The sequence below is a fragment of the Schistocerca serialis genome, chromosome 5 (genome assembly GCF_023864345.2).
Source record: "Schistocerca serialis cubense isolate TAMUIC-IGC-003099 chromosome 5, iqSchSeri2.2, whole genome shotgun sequence".
In the NCBI taxonomy this organism is placed as follows: Eukaryota; Metazoa; Arthropoda; class Insecta; order Orthoptera; family Acrididae; genus Schistocerca; species Schistocerca serialis.
Genome location: NC_064642.1, coordinates 230,714,407 through 230,731,403, shown reverse-complemented (window position 1 = coordinate 230,731,403; position 16,997 = coordinate 230,714,407). Strand labels below are relative to the sequence as shown.

Sequence of the window (16,997 nt, the reverse complement as noted above, 5' to 3'; positions counted from 1 at the left end):
GAGTCGGGGCAGACCGAGGAGAAGGTACCTGGATTCGGTTAAGAATGATTTTGAAGTAATAGGTTTAACATCAGAAGAGGCACCAATGTTAGCACTGAATAGGGGATCATGGAGGAACTGTATAAGGGGGGCTATGCTCCAGACTGAACGCTGAAAGGCATAATCAGTCTTAAATGATGATGATGATGATGATGATATTTCAAGTATTGTTGCACCGATTTACTGATGTTATTGAGATGTATGTTTCAATATTTTGACATTTTTAACATTTATTAGACAGATCATAGGTTTATTTTGTACATATGTATTTACATAATTTATCTGCATCGTTGTAAATACTTTATGTAAATATATATGTAAAAAATTATTACTTAGGTCTAAAGTTTATATCCTCCCCCCATGAACCATGGATCTTGCCGTTGGTGGGGAGGCTTGCGTGCATCAGCGATACAGATAGCCGTACCGTAGGTGCAACCACAACGGAGGGGTATCTGTTGAGAGGCCAGACAAACGTGTGGTTCCTGAAGAGGGGCAACAGCCTTTTCAGTAGTTGCAAGGGCAACAGTCTGGATGATTGACTGATCTGGCCTTGTAACAATAACCAAAACGGCCTTGCTACGCTGATACTGCGAACGGCTGAAAGCAAGGGGAAACGACTGCCATAATTTTTCCCGAGGGCATGCAGCTTTACTGTATGATTAAATGATGATGTCGTCCTCTTGGGTAAAATATTCCGGAGGTAAAATAGTCCCCCATTCCGATCTTCGGGCGGGGACTACTCAAGAGGATGTCATTATGCACGGAACAAGACTTCTGGTCAGGTGACTACAGGGTTATAAACACAAAATCAAATAGGGGTAAAGCAGGAGTAGGTTTAATAATGAATAGGATAATAGGAATGTGGGTAAGCTACTACAAACAGCATAGTGAACGCATTGTTGTGGCCAAGATAGATACGAAGCCCACACCTACTACAGTAGTACAAGTTCATATGCCAACTAGCTCTGCAGATGACGAAGAAATTGAAGAAATGTATGATGAAATAAAAGAAATTATTCAGATAGTGAAGGGTGGCGAAAATTTAATAGTCATGGGTGACTGGAATTCGGTAGTAGGAAAAGGGAGAGAAGGAAACGTAGTAGGTGAATATGGATTGGGGCTAAGAAATGAAAGAGGAAGCCGCCTGGTAGAATTTTGCACAGAGCACAACTTAATCATAGCTAACACTTGGTTTAAGAATCATGAAAGAAAGTTGTATACATGGAAGAACTCTGGAGATACTAAAAGGTATCAGATAGATTATATAATGGTAAGACAGAGATTTAGGAACCAGGTTTTAAATTGTAAGACATTTCCAGGGGCAGATGTGGACTCTGACCACAATCTATTGGTTATGACCTGTAGATTAAAACTGAAGAAACTGCAAAAAGGTGGGAATTTAAAGAGATGGGACCTGGATAAACTGAAAGAACCAGAGGTTGTACAGAGTTTCAGGGAGAGCATAAGGGAACAATTGACAGGAATGGGGGAAAGAAATACAGTAGAAGAAGAATGGGTAGCTTTGAGGGATGAAGTAGTGAAGGCAGCAGAGGATCAAGTAGGTAAAAAGACGAGGGCTAGTAGAAATCCTTGGGTAACAGAAGAAATACTGAACTTAATTGATGAAAGGAGAAAATATAAAAATGCAGTAAATGAAGGGGGCAAATAGGAATGCAAACGTCTCAAAAATGAGATCGACAGGAAGTGCAAAATGGCTAAGCAGGCATGGCTAGAGGACAAATGCAAGGATGTAGAGGCTTATCTCACGAGGGGTAAGATAGATACTGCCTACAGGAAAATTAAAGCGACCTTTGGAGATAAGAGAACCACTTGTATGAACATGAAGAGCTCAGATGGAAACCCAGTTCTAAGCAAAGAAGGGAAAGCAGAAAGATGGAAGGAGTATATAGTGGGTCTATACAAGGGCGATGTACTTGAGGACAATATTATAGAAATGGAAGAGGGTGTAGATGAAGATGAAATGGGAGATACGATACTGCGTGAAGAGTTTGACAGAGCACTGAAAGACCTGAGTCGAAACAAGGCCCCCGGAGTAGACAACATTCCATTAGAACTACTGACAGCCTTGGGAGAGCCAGTCCTGACAAAACTCTACCATCTGGTGAGCAAGATGTATGAAACAGGCGAAAAACCCTCAGACTTCAAGAAGGATATAATAATTCCAATCCCAAAGAAAGCAGGTGTTGACAGATGTGAAAATTACCGAACAACCAGTTTAATAAGCCACAGCTGCAAAATACTAACACAAATTCTTTGCAGACGAATGGAAAAACTAGTAGAAGCCGACCCCGGGGAAGATCAGTTTGGATTCCGTAGAAATACTGGAACACGTGAGGCAATACTGACCTTACGACTTATCTTAGAAGAAAGGTTAAGGAAAGGCAAACCTACGTTTCTAGCATTTGTAGACTTAGAGAGAGCTTTTGACAATGTTGATTGGAATACTCTCTTTCAAATTCTAAAGGTGGCAGGGGTAAAATACAGGGAGCGAAAGGCTATTTACAATTTGTACAGAAACCAGATGGCAGTTATAAGAGTCGAGGGACATGAAAGGGAAGCAGTGGTTGGGAAGGGATTAAGACAGGGTTGTAGCCTCCCTCCGATGTTATTCAATCTGTATATTGAGCAAGCAGTAAAGGAAACAAAAGAAAAATTCGGAGTAGGTATTAAAATCCATGGAGAAGAAATAAAAACTTTGAGGTTCGCCGATGACATTGTAATTCTGTCAGAGACAGCAAAGGACTTGGAAGAGCAGTTGAATGGAATGGACAGTGTCTTGAAAGGAGGATATAAGATGAACATCAACAAAAGCAAAACGAGGATAATGGAATGTAGTCGGATTAAGTCGGGTGATACTGAGGGAATTAGATTAGGAAATGAGACACTTAGAGTAGTGAATGACTTTTGCTATTTGGGGAGCAAAATAACTGATGATGGTCGAAGTAGAGAGGATATAAAATGTAGACTGGCAATGGCAAGGAAAGCGTTTCTGAAGAAGAGAAGTTTGTTAACATCGAATATAGATTTAAGTATTAGGAAGTCATTTCTGATGGTATTTGTATGGAGTGTAGCCATGTATGGAAGTGAAACATGGACGATAAATAGTTTGGACAAGAAGAGAATAGAAGCTTTCGAAATGTGGTGCTACAGAAGAATGCTGAAGATTAGATGGGTAGGTCACATAACTAATGAGTAAGTATTGAATATGATTGGGGAGAAGAGAAGTTTGTGGCCCAACTTGGCCAGAAGAAGCGATCGGTTGGTAGGACATGTTCTGAGGCATCAAGGGATCACAAATTTAGTATTGGAGGGCAGCGTGGGGGGTAAAAATCGTAGAGGGAGGCCAAGAGATGAATGCACTAAGCAGATTCAGAAGGATGTAGGTTGTAGTAGGTACTGGGAGATGAAGAAGCTTGCACAGGATGGAGTAGGATGGAGAGCTGCATCAAACCAGTCTCAGGACTGAAGACCACAACAACAACAACAAAGTTTATATCAGTCTGAAGCAGATAATTTCTTCAAAAATCTGTCAATTAATACCAAACTTAATGTCTATAGTGCAGTGACAGAACCGGTGTTATTATGTGGGACAGTAACTTTAAGCACCACAAAAAAGATGAACAGGACCTGCTGATCTTTGAACGGAAAATCATGAGAAAGATCTTTGGACCAATCTGTGATTGAGAGAAGAACCAAAAACTGTACAACCTAATGAAACAACCGAACACTGTGCAGGAAATGAAAGGGCGGAGAATAAGCCTGGCAGGGCACATTGTAAATAGGCCAGAAATGTGCCGGCCTAAAGTTATGCTTCTAGAAAACCTGATGGAACTAGTCCGGTTGGAAGACCAAGGAAGTGATGGGAAGATGAACCGCGGAAGCACCTTCAGCAGTTGGGTGTTCATGAGGATAGTGGATACAAAGCGTACAAGATCACCATCTATGGAGGAACGTGTAATGTCGGTGCATGGTCTTCAGGGTCTGTGTGCGCCGATAAGTATGTATGTATATATGTATTTGCATCTTTATGAGATACTTGTGGTTTTCTTTTACTATAAGGGGATCTTCTTCTTTTGATTTTTTTTGTATTAGTAGTTTTATTTTCATTCAAATACCGGTACATATAAAAACACAATTTTCCCATTTCTACTCGTATGTACAGGGTGGCTCATTCAATCGTGAACCCTATGTTGCTCATAATCGCGATGTGATTGATGTACGTAATCTTACTTTAACTGTTATCACGAGGGTCGAAAGCAATATTAGGGTTTCCTGCCACAAGCAATGATATGTGGGGATCACGCTTGCATCTGCGGATGTGCAATAGCGGCGATTTCGTTTGTTTCAGGCGTCAAATTCGCTCTGCTATTTCTCCGTATGTAATTGACGTATTGCGATGAAACTAACTCCATCATTTTTGTGATTCTTCATGTCACTGATTGCATAACAAATAAGGGGCGTCCATTTAAAAAAACCGCAAGTTTGTATTGGAACTTATATTTTCTTACGGTTTAGAATGTCTCAAGGTACTTACTTTCGTGACCCTCCGCCTTGCACTCATACACCTGAAAGTCGCTATCCAATATCTACCTTTGTACAAGAGACATTTTCGATCAAACGTTTTAAGTGGACCAATCTGTATTTATGCACAGTGTGTTCATTTTAACCGGAGACATTGAAATATTTCGAAAACTACACATCAGATGAAAAAGTTATAATTTAAGTTTGTTTGTCTCGGAGAGGGACATCCAATGATAACATACTGAACTCCCCAGCAGAAGCCGTGCGTGGGTGACGGGGAGCAGCTTTGTAATCTTCAATGGAAATCCCATTTTTTATTGCAGATTACGACTCTACGGCAAAATCTACATACATTATGTCTGAAGAATTTTCTTCGTTTCGTCAGAGATGGCGCTGTAATCGGAGGAACAGAAGTGGGTACACAGTCGTAGTTTACGACTTGCTAATCAATGGCCCTTGGATATTCAATGGGACTTGGGTCCACACCTCCATACTGCGAAGGTAGGACAGGCCAGTATTTCATAAATTCTAATTGGAAACCCCATTCGTAAAGTTGTATTCCTCCGACATTTCGACGCACCACTGTGGCCGTGGCTCGAGGCGAACGCTAATCTACATATCCAATTAGAGTGAGTATTCAAACGCAGTACCGCCAACTTCAGTACATTTAGTGATCCCCGTTCCAAATGAGTGCACTCAGGACATGAGCATATCTGTGGTAATGTTAGCACAGGAGTTTCTGATGCGGTTGACCATGTCTCAATGGCCTGTTGGCACTTGCTGCTACACCTTATCTTTTAAATATCCTCACAGAAAGAAATCCGGCGACGCCAAATCCGGCGACATAGCGGGCGAATTAATAGGGCTACCTCTGCCGATCCACCGACAGGAGTAAACGCGGTGTAATACTTCCTGTGCTTCAATTGTGTAATGCGCTGGGGAACCGTCATGCTGAAACCACGTACGTTGTCGAACGTCCAGGACAGCATCCTGCGGCAGTACCGATAGTTTCTTTTACAAAAACGTTCGATATTTTCGTCCATTCAACGTGCCATCATTAAATATGGATCAATGAGTTTGTTCCGCATGATGCCAGACTACACGTAACCGACAAGGACGTAGGTGGTCAACTTGCCATAACTGGTGGGGACTGTCTACACTCCAGCAATGCATGTTACGCCGGTTAACGCTGTTATGGTTTGTGAATGTAGACTCATCATAAAATAGTACCTTCGAAATTTGTGGTAAGTTCCTATGGAACCAAACTGCAAAAGGTCATTGGCCCCTAGGGTTAAACACTACTTAATGGAACTTACACTAACTCACGCTAAAAGCAACGCACACACCTATGCCCGAGGGAGGACCCGAACCTCCGACGGGAGGAGCCGCGCGAACCGTGGCAAGGCGCTTTAAACCGCACGGCTACCACGCGCAGCTAGTACCTCGGCAAAGAACGAGGAATCGTTTGCCTTTGTTGAAGTGCCCATTCACAAAACACTACCGAGTTATGACAATCGGCGTCACGAAGTTCTTAACGCAGCGATGCGTGGTATGGAGGATACTTATGACAATACAGTATTGTGACAATGCTACCTACTGACATACCGGAATCACTGTGTAATTACCGTGCTCTTATACGCTGCCAGTAACCATAAAAAGGTTAAAAACCTCTTAGAAGGGCGAACGAGAGCTAGCTTTCTCTGAAAAACGTTCGACGTACAAGACAACATTAGCCTCAACATTTCTCCTACATTCTCCGTAAATCAGGATCATTTCAATTTTTTGTTTTGTGGTTGCAACATTCATCGTCCACTTGCACATCTGTTGTCTAGATGATGTGTACGTATATAGGCGATGAATACTGCGCAAGTATTGCAATGTTTAGAGCCGCTCTCTGTTCTACGTCTGCGCTATAGGTGATCTCCCGTCGCGGTGTACTGCCTGTTATGATATGCCGTAGTTCGCTGCATGGCCACGGTGGCGCGTCGGGTAGTTCCCTGTTCGGTAAGTCGAAGGAATACAACGTTGCGATTGGGTTTCCCAATTAGAAGTTACGAAATACTGGCCTGTCCTATCCTCTCAGCGTGAAGATGGGGTCCCACGTCCTATTGGATATTCAAGGGCCGTTGAGTAGCACGTAAAATACGATTGTGTACCAGTTTTCGTTCCTCCGATTACCGTGCCATATGAGGTGAAACGAAGAAAATTCTTCAGACGACACGTATGTGGATTTTGCCGAAGAACCGCAATCTGCTTCAAAAACGGGAACTTCCACTGAAGATTTCAAAGTTGCGGTGCCGTGCCACTCTCGTACGGGGTTGTTGGCGAATCGAGTGTGGCGTCATTGGCTGTCCCCCTCCTAGACAAACAAATTGGAATTATAATTTTATTTGGATCCGATGTATAGTTTTCGATATATTTCATTGTCTTCAGTTAAAATGAACACCCTGTTCATAAATGACTGGTTATCAATTAGTCTTTGAGTTTTCAGTTACGTCGTTGTGAGATTGTTTTTTGTTTATCTCTTCATACGGCCGGATTATCGGCGTGCGCTAGCATGCTTAGTAACATGTGTGTGTGTGTGTGTGTGTGTGTGTGTGTGTGTGTGTGTGTGTGTGTACGGATGCGTGGACTCGTCGACCACGTGCATTGAGTCATAGAATTATATTTTATGTATATAAAGTGGCATGTGGTTATACAAGTTGCAATAAATGTTGCAATGTACTGTATATGTCATGTGGAATTCATGAACAAATGTAGTCATTGTTCAGCATTGATCGATTTACGTGTTCATCTGAATCCTACCAAATAAAGTTTGTGAGCTCCTTCTATAACACAGAAGGAAATTCACAATCTAGGAGAGTGATGTCAAACGAACAGAGGCGGGCCATCAACCAACGCATGAAGAATTTCTGGTAAGATACGGCCAAAAAAATTGTACCTTTGTCTTAGGTTTTAAGCTGCCTATAATTGAGAAAGTTCTGTAACAAAACAAAGAAAAGGAATTTACAACTTTTCGCTCCTCGGTCCATAGTAGGAGGATGTTCAAGGGCCGGCCGCGGTGGTCGTGCGGTTCTAGCGCTGCAGTCCGGAACAACGGGACTGCTACGGTCGCAGGTTCGAATCCTGCCTCGGGCATGGATGTGTGTGATGTCCTTAGGTTAGTTAGGTTTAAGTAGCTCTAAGTTCTGGGGGGCTGATGACCTAAGTGCTCAGAGCCATTTGAACCATTTGATGTTCAAGGTTGTAGAATATGTCATAAAAGAAAAAGACATATCAAATATTTACAAAAAAAAAGATACAGATATGCTAATGTCAATGCCTCAGATCCTAAATGAAGTGGTCCTTACATATTGTCGCAGAAGAAATCGAATAGCACTGTGGTGGTTATGATACTAAAATGTTGCATGAAGGGTCGTGAGATCAAAACTCGCCTGAACTGTCCAATTTTACTTTCTGTATTCGGTTCGAGTACATTCTAGACGTATCCACGAATATCAGGAATCATTGTACTGGAAAGGTCTGTAGCTGTATAATGTATGTGTTCTGGCCGGAGGCAGTTCGCTCCGCGCTCTTGTATGTGCAAGTGCTGACTAAACCTTCGTTAAGTGAGGTTAGTGTTTGTCATTCATCTAATTACACCTTCCTCTTCTTCTTCTAATTCTGCTAACTTTGCTACCGTCCTTGGGTCTGCATGGCCGAGGGATTGGGTAGGTACTGACAGAGTAACACTGATCGCAGAAGGCGACTATACTTAAGGAAGGCAGGCATTATAACCTCTAGTCTACAGTAATAAGTCATAACATCTTAAACATATTTTCTTTTAAGATGTAATAACAAACTTGGCACAATACTTTAGTTCCGTCACTCGCTCAATCACATTGTCTAGGAGAGTCTTTTTCTCTACGGAAGACCCTGCAACACTATTTCTTGTATGCCCTTATGTTTTTTCATTGACTTAGTCCTCTACTTTCTCGACGGGAACATGTTAATGGGTGCACGATCCTAGAGATATGACAATGTAGTGTTGGCAGAAGAGCCAACACCGTGTTACGAGAGGAGGCCGAAATGCACGCGTTTTAGCTCACGCAGGCTGGCGTGAGGAGGGAAGAACTATACTGACGTGAGGCCTGGAACATGACAAGGAATTAGAATTCAGAAAGCGGACGTAATTAGTTTGATAATTAACTTTAATCCATTAATGATGAACGTCGCTCTTGTCGTTACATGATTCACAATATTATCTGTTCATAATACATTCGTGGTAACTGAATATGGCGCCTTGCTAGGTCGTAGCAAATGACGTAGCTGAAGGCTATGCTAAACTGTCGTCTCTGCAATTGAGAGCGTCTGTATACAGTGAACCATCGCTAGCAAAGTCGGTTGTACAACTGTGGCGAGTGCTAGGGAGTCTCTCTAGACCTGCCGTGTGGCGGCGCTCGGTCTGCAATCACTGATAGTGGCGACACACGGGTCCGACGTATACTAACGGACCGCGGCCGATTTAAAGGCTACCACCTAGCAAGTGTGGTGTTTGGCGGTGACACCACAGACAACATCAAGCATGCATATCCTCTGCTGATGCCGGCCAGTGTGGCCGAGCGAGTTTAGGCGTTTCAGTCGGGAGCCGCGCGACCGCTGCGGTCGCAGGTTCGAATCCTGCCTCGGCATGGATGTATGTGATGTCCTTAGGTTAGTTAGGTTTAAGTAATTGTAAGTCTAGGGGACTGATGACCTCAGACGTTAAGTCCCATAGTGCTCAGAGCCATTTGAACCTGTGCTGATCCTATAGTAGATCAGGGCCTATGCATGGCAGAGGCAACAGTAATTTTTTTAACGGTCACCATGCACCAGCATGCACGGAAAAGCCTCACTAGAGATGGTATACAGGAGACGAAGCACTGGACTGGGCGTTAATTGCCCACTTGACTGTTCCGTTTGCCCCCCCCCCCCCCCCCGACCCTCTCCATCGCCACCCCTACTTCCCACTCACACGCGTAGCGTTAATGTCTCCCTTTGAGTCTATACTAGAAGCAGTTGCTGTGACCGAATAATTCACTAACTTTGCGACCGTCCTTGGCTCTACATGACTGAGGGATTGGTTAGGTACTGACACAGGAACACTGATCTCAGCAGGCGACTATACTTAAGGCAGGCTGGCATTATAACCTCTAGTCTAGAGTAATTGCAACATGTTTCCCATGTCGAACTTGAGTGCTGGTACAAAGCGCGCAGTTTAGGCCTACTCACTTACTGATAGAAGTAGTCCTGCGCCTTGACCATGCGTCTCCAGGCGGGCGTGCTGATGTACTTCCAGGGCGAGGGCCTCACGTCCAGTTTGTGCATGCAGTCGAACGCGGTGTGCGCCGCCTCGATCATCCGCTGAGGTTCTGAATCTGGGGCCAGGTTGCCATCCAGGCAGCCGAGGCGCGTGTCCAGGGCCACCAGGGAAATGGCTGCAAGGAAATGGCTGTTGTTACGTAAGTCAAGCAGCACGATGGTAATCGAGTGCCGGCAACATGAAGGTAAAACCACAAACATTCAGTTCCGAACATGTGCAGGTATTACAGGAAACATTATTGCAGTCTTACATGACGCTTGCCTTTCGCAAACCAACCAAAAATCGTTCTTGGGGAAAGCCTTAAATTTATGGTGCATTGGCGAGATAAGTGTTCCTATGGTTACACCTATCATCATAGCTTTTAATAGCAATTTTTATGTAGTTTCCGGTTTATAGCGCAGCACGTACAGTAATATCGATCTCGACATATACCATCATTTGATTCTGGTTAAAAAAAAGGAAAGGAAAAACGCTAACGAGACAAGAATCTAACGTCACACAACACATAAAATGAAACTAACAGCATACCACTCAAGACGGCTCTACTGATGTAAGTATTGACAGCAGTGTCGACATGGGCACCATGAACAAGTGCTGAACGTAGCCTTACAGGATCCCATGTTTATGTGGGCACCAGTTATCCCCAGTACAGCCTGATATTCGCGAATGTCCAGCGCCACAAAGTAAATTGTGGAATGTAAGTAAATACGGCGCCAAGCACCAAAAATCTGGTTTAGAGATAATCAACAAAATGTGTACAGCAGCTATACAACAGCAGTGTAAAAGTTGGAGATCATAATACAAACACAAAAACTGTACAATTTTCATATTATATATGTGTTTTTATTCTACGTCAATAGGTTTAAGATCAAAATGCCACAAAATTTGAAGAAAATGAGATGGCTTCAACCAAAATAACGGTACAAGTGCTCCATTTTCACTCATTTCACAAGGTTCTTGTAAAACCATTTACTCCCATTTTTCTTTTTTTTTTACAAATGGAATCATTTTAACTTTTCCTTTCTTGAGACAACCTAAGTTCACCGTGTAGTGTTTTCAGCTGTGTCTGTTGAACATCAGAAGATTTCACAGTCCTCTTCAAGATGCAAATTTGTTTGACTTCTTCAATTGCATCGAGAGTTGACCGAACTTGCAAAACCCCTAACTGTTCAGCAGTAAGTCTGATGCACTGCGCTCTATGCACACGTGAAATTCATATACACTCCTGGAAATTGAAATAAGAACACCGTGAATTCATTGTCCCAGGAAGGGGAAACTTTATTGACACATTCCTGGGGTCAGATACATCACATGATCACACTGACAGACCCACAGGCACATAGACACAGGCAACAGAGCATGCACAATGTCGGCACTAGTACAGTGTATATCCACCTTTCGCAGCAATGCAGGCTGCTATTCTCCCATGGAGACGATCGTAGAGATGCTGGATGTAGTCCTGTGGAACGGCTTGCCATGCCATTTCCACCTGGCGCCTCAGTTGGACCAGCGTTCGTGCTGGACGTGCAGACTGCGTGAGACGACGCTTCATCCAGTCCCAAACATGCTCAATGGGGGACAGATCCGGAGATCTTGCTGGCCAGGGTATTTGACTTACACCTTCTAGAGCACGTTGGGTGGCACTTGATACATGCGGACGTGCATTGTCCTGTTGGAACAGCAAGTTCCCTTGCCGGTCTCGGAATGGTAGAACGATGGGTTCGATGACGGTTTGGATGTACCGTGCACTATTCAGTGTCCCCTCGACGATCACCAGTGGTGTACGGCCAGTGTAGGAGATCGCTCCCCACACCATGATGCCGGGTGTTGGCCCTGTGTGCCTCGGTCGTATGCAGTCCTGATTGTGGCGCTCACCTGCACGGCGCCAAACACGCATACGACCATCATTGGCACCAAGGCAGAAGCGACTCTCATCGCTGAAGACGACACGTCTCCATTCGTCCCTCCATTCACGCCTGTCGCGACACCACTGGAGGCGGGCTGCACGATGTTGGGGCGTGAGCGGAAGACGGCCTAACGGTGTGCGGGACCGTAGCCCAGCTTCTTGTAGACGGTTGCGAATGGTCCTCGCCGATACCCCATGAGCGACAGTGTCCCTAATTTGCTGGGAAGTGGCGGTGCGGTCCCCTACGGCACTGCGTAGGATCCTACGGTCATGGCGTGCATCCGTGCGTCGCTGCGGTCCGGTGCCAGGTCGACGGGCACGTGCACCTTCCGCCGACCACTGGCGACAACATCGATGTACTGTGGAGACTTCACGCCCCACGTGTTGAGCAATTCGGCGGTACGTCCACCCGGCCTCCCGCATGCCCACTATACGCCCTCGCTCATAGTCCGTCAACTGCACATACGGTTCACGTCCACGCTGTCGCGGCATGCTACCAGTGTTAAAGACTGCGATGGAGCTCCGTATGCCACGGCAAACTGGCTGACACTGACGGCGGCGGTCCACAAATGCTGCGCAGCTAGCGCCATTCGACGGCCAACACCGCGGTTCCTGGTGTGTCCGCTGTGCCGTGCGTGTGATCATTGCTTGTACAGCCCTCTCGCAGTGTCCGGAGCAAGTATGGTGGGTCTGACACGCCGGTGTCAATGTGTTCTTTTTTCCATTTCCAGGAGTGTATTTTTCAGCAGCTGACTTAAAATCGTAGTAATCTCTTTCTAGGTACCAGTCACTGTGAATGGTAAGGCATGCGTGGATTTAGAGATGAAGCTAACTCAATCTTTTGGAACTTTACTCACCGTTAGCCTGTTTTGTCTCTGAATGCGAGCAAAATCACGATCTGATTCAATGCAAGTAGTTAACTATGACCTCATAATCACAACGATGATTTTTGTCGATATGAAAATCGTTTCAGTAATAAAGTAAACAGATTTAAATACATTATAATTCCCTATGTCGATTCCAAACTTTATAATAATTGTTAAAATGACAGTCAATGTCTACCAGGTGCTCGGGAGCCTCTTTAGCTGGTACCACAGAATTGCACTTTCGAGTATATTCCTTTCCTTCGCTGCCTAGTTTCTCGCTTTTACTGTGAACACTACCTTCACCTCTCTTCCTCCGTTCTAGTGCGGATTTTTCTTTCCGTTATGCAATATTATGTATTATATGCATTTAATAATTACTTCAGCAATGTCCTATTGTTGCAAATAAACCACAGAACTACTTCAACTATCAACAATTCATCCAAGCGCACGTCGCCAAGACACTAACAGGGATGGCTGAGTGGTTCTAGGCACTTCAGTCTGGACCGCGCGACCGCAGGTTCGAATCCTGCCTCAGGCGTGGATGTGTGAGAAGTCCTTAGGTTAGTTAGGTTTAAGTAGTTCTAAGTTCTACGGGACTGATGAACTCAGGTGTTGAGTCCCATAGTGCTTAGAGCCATTTGAACCACTGACAGAGAATTGGAAAACAATAATTTATTGAACATTAAGTCTGATCTTAAACACGAATGCTATCTTTAGACAACTATAAACACTTTCTCCCGCTATTGTGGCGCTCGTGTCAGAATATGTTTTATTGACCTTGGCATTTACTGCGGAATTTAGCCGATAACTCTAATTTTCCCCTTTTTTGGCACCTGACCCGTTATTTCCTTACATGCCACAATTACTTATAATAATCACACTTGTCAATGTTTTCAGAATGATTTTAACGTAGGGTGAAGTGTGTGCCTAATAATACAACATAAGATATGCGCAGAGATTGTACAGTGTATGTGTTTTATTTTTGTCAAGTTGCGTAATGGCTCCTGCATGAAACAATTTCCACCTCACACTCCTACAGAAGTCAGACAGACGCTCCTAATGTACGAACAAGAAATGCTTGAAAAACATTCAGCAACAAATATCTTCCCGAGTCGCCCGCTGAAAGGAAAAGACGCAAAAATATTCTACACTACTGGCCATTAAAATTGCTACACCAAGAAGAAATGCAGATGATAAACGGGTATCAATTGGACAGATATATAATACTAGAACTGACATGTGACTACATTTTCACGCAACTTGGGTGCATAGATCCTGACAAATCAGTACCCAGAAGAACCACCACTACCCGTAATAACGGCCTTGATACGCCTGGGCATTGAGTCAAACAGCGCTTGGATGGCGTGTGTAGGTACAGCTGCCCATGCAGCTTCAACATGATACCACATTTCATCAAGAGTAGTGACTGGCGTATTGTGACGAGCCAGTTGCTCGGCCACCATTGACCAGACGTTTTTAATTGGTGAGAGATCTGGAGAATGTGCTGGCCAGGGCAGCAGTCGAACATTTTCTGTATCCAGAAGGGCCCGTACAGGACCTGCAACATGCAGTCGTGCATTATCCTGCTGAAATGTAGGGTTTCGCAAGGATCGAATGAAGGGTAGAGGCACGGATCGTAACACATCTGAAATGTAACGTCCATTGTTCAAAGTGCCTTCAATACAAACAAGAGGTGACCGAGACGTGTAACCAATGGCATCCCATACCATCACGCTGGGTGATACGCCAGTGTGGCGATGACGAATACACGCTTCCAATGTGCGTTCATCGCGATGTCGCCAAACACGGATGCGAACATCATGATGCTGTAAACAGAACCTGGATTCATCCGAAAAAATGACGTTTTGCCATTCGTGCACCCAGGTTCGTCGTTGAGTACACCATCGCAGGCGCTCCTGTCTGTGATGCAGCGTCAAGGGTAACCGCAGCCATGGTCTCCGAGCTGATAGTCCATGCTGCTGCGAACGTCGTCGAACTGTTCGTGCAGATGGTTGTCGTCTTGCAAACGTCCCCATCTGTTTACTCAGGGATCGAGATGTGGCTGCACGATCCGTTACAGCCATGCGGATAAGATGCCTGTCACCTCGACTGCGAGTGATACGAGGCCGTTGGGATCCAGCACGGCGTTCCGTATTACACCCCTGAACCCACCGATTCCATATTCTGCTAACAGTCATTGGATCTCGACCAACGCGAGGAGCAATATCGCGATACGATTATCCGCAATCGCGATAGGCTACAATCCGACCTTGATCAAAGTCGGAAACGTGATGGTACGCATTTCTCCTCCTTACACGAGGCATCACAACAACGTTTCACCAGGCAACGCCGGTCGACTGCTGTTTGTGTATGAGATATCGGTTGGAATCATCTCAGCACGTTGTAGGTGTCGCCACCGGCGCCAACCTTGTGTGAATGCTCTGAAAAGCTAATCATTTGCATATGACATCATCTTCTTCCTGTTCGGTTAAATTTCGCGCCTGTAGCATGTTATCTTCGTGGTGTAGCAATTTTAATAGCCAGTAGTGTATATTCTTACGTAAATAGTGGAATACTTGGGCACTGGAGTATTGCTAGTTAGTGTAAGAAAAACATTAAACGAACGAACAATATTATTTATTGCAAAAATTTCTGAGAAATCTAGTGAAACTTTTTCTTATAAATTAATAAAATTCCAGGTTCTTTAAGGAACAGTAGATTGCCTCTTATGGATAGGAATGCTATTATTTACAAAGTATGGAAAGGTTCTTTTCTCCATTTTCTTTAAGAATGTTATTTACTCGGCAGAGTGGCTGTGAGCCAGCGTACGCAACTTGAATAACTTTTCTAGGTACGGTCAAGGCTGTCGCGTGAGAAATGTAATGGAGTGTACTGTTATGGAGGACAGATGGGGCTCGCATACGCTGTAGAGCACAATACCGTGAGCTGGGACGACTGCTGTCTGCGTCGCTCGCTGTTGACAAATAACTGAATTATCTCTTTCTATCTGGATTGATCAGCAATCAAACTCTCCCTACGCCTTGATGAAGTCAAGGACTCCTCTCCGCCCCTTGTCGTGGCGTGGTACACCGGTCAGATAACCAGTCCACCACGATGCCACTCAATATTCGCTCGAGGGCGTTTAATTAGTACTCTGTCTGTGTTCACACTGCACAATAAGTGTGGCGGCCAACACAGCGAACAACGCTTAATCGCGAGGGACTCAGTATAGAGTATCACTCCAATTTGCTAATGACAGAGGTGCTCTCCAAGTGAAGTACTGAGGAGAGACTTTGATCCTCGCTCTTTGCTTACATATAAGAGCGCACTCGCTGTCGTTACGTGTTCCCACTCCAAGATCGACAACAGAACGGCTCCTTTTTCTGGAAAAGTTGCAAGGGTATATCATTCACTGTCTTCCCTCCTCCTCTGGCTCTTTGCATCAGAAATATTCCGCCAATTAGCATTGCTCTGTTAAACAGGAGAGCGACGTTTCGTTTAAGTCGACCAATTCGGAAATCTGTAGCATCTCCGTTAGTCGTATACTGTCCTCCTGTGAGAACTCCCCATAATTATGCAGTCTGTCCATGAAAAAAATGCGTCTTCTGGGCGCTCCCACACAATGTAGCAGAATTTGCTTTTAAGTCGAACATGGGGGTCGTTACCCCTTCGCTCTGGCAAAAGCTGTCATCTCTCTGGGTGGTCGCTTCAGCCGAAGTAGGTGTGCGCCGACCCACCCCTCTAAAGGGACGGAACTTCCAGGGCCTGGCCGCCTCCCTAGAATGAAAATTCCTGTGGCCATCATGTTGTGTGCGCCAGCCTCGACTTTTTCAACCTCGGTGGGCACTTGCGATTTACTTATTAGATTTGCATATCGCTTAGATGAATTCATACAAAATTGACTCTACCTTATCGAGTTTGGGTTCGAATGAAGCGTGTTGATGTGCTGAATGCGATTGTGAGGATGGAATATGTAAGAAATGAAGGTCAGGAGACCACGGCTACTTACGAGTGGAACATTGACAGTATAGATTAGAAAAATGGGGACATAAATCGTCAAAATAGAAAACAAAAAGCTGAAGATATGAGCATGGGGATGTAGATGAAAATGAATTGTGAGGGATTTATAACGCAATGCGTGAAAGACGTGCGTCTATGAGGCTCGAACCAATGAATTGTGTGTAACATGATATGCTTGTTAAGGTGAAATTCCATACATTAAAATGAAATTTTTGGTGAAAGATGTGTAAACTTGATGTGAGGGAGGCTGATGGGAGACACAGAGTTATGGTCGAAGTAGTGT

General features: G+C 44.5%; 1 protein-coding gene across 2 annotated transcripts in view; it reads right to left on the bottom strand.

Annotated features, from left to right (window-relative positions):
- The window catches only part of LOC126481539 (probable cytochrome P450 301a1, mitochondrial), a 138,103-nt gene that overhangs the window by 45,065 nt on the left and 76,041 nt on the right, over positions 1-16,997 (bottom strand). For both annotated transcript variants that reach the window (XM_050105353.1, XM_050105354.1), the window contains one exon: positions 9,836-10,037. In XM_050105353.1, the coding sequence (XP_049961310.1) occupies positions 9,836-10,037 (202 nt within the window). The remainder of the gene's footprint in view (positions 1-9,835; positions 10,038-16,997) is intronic.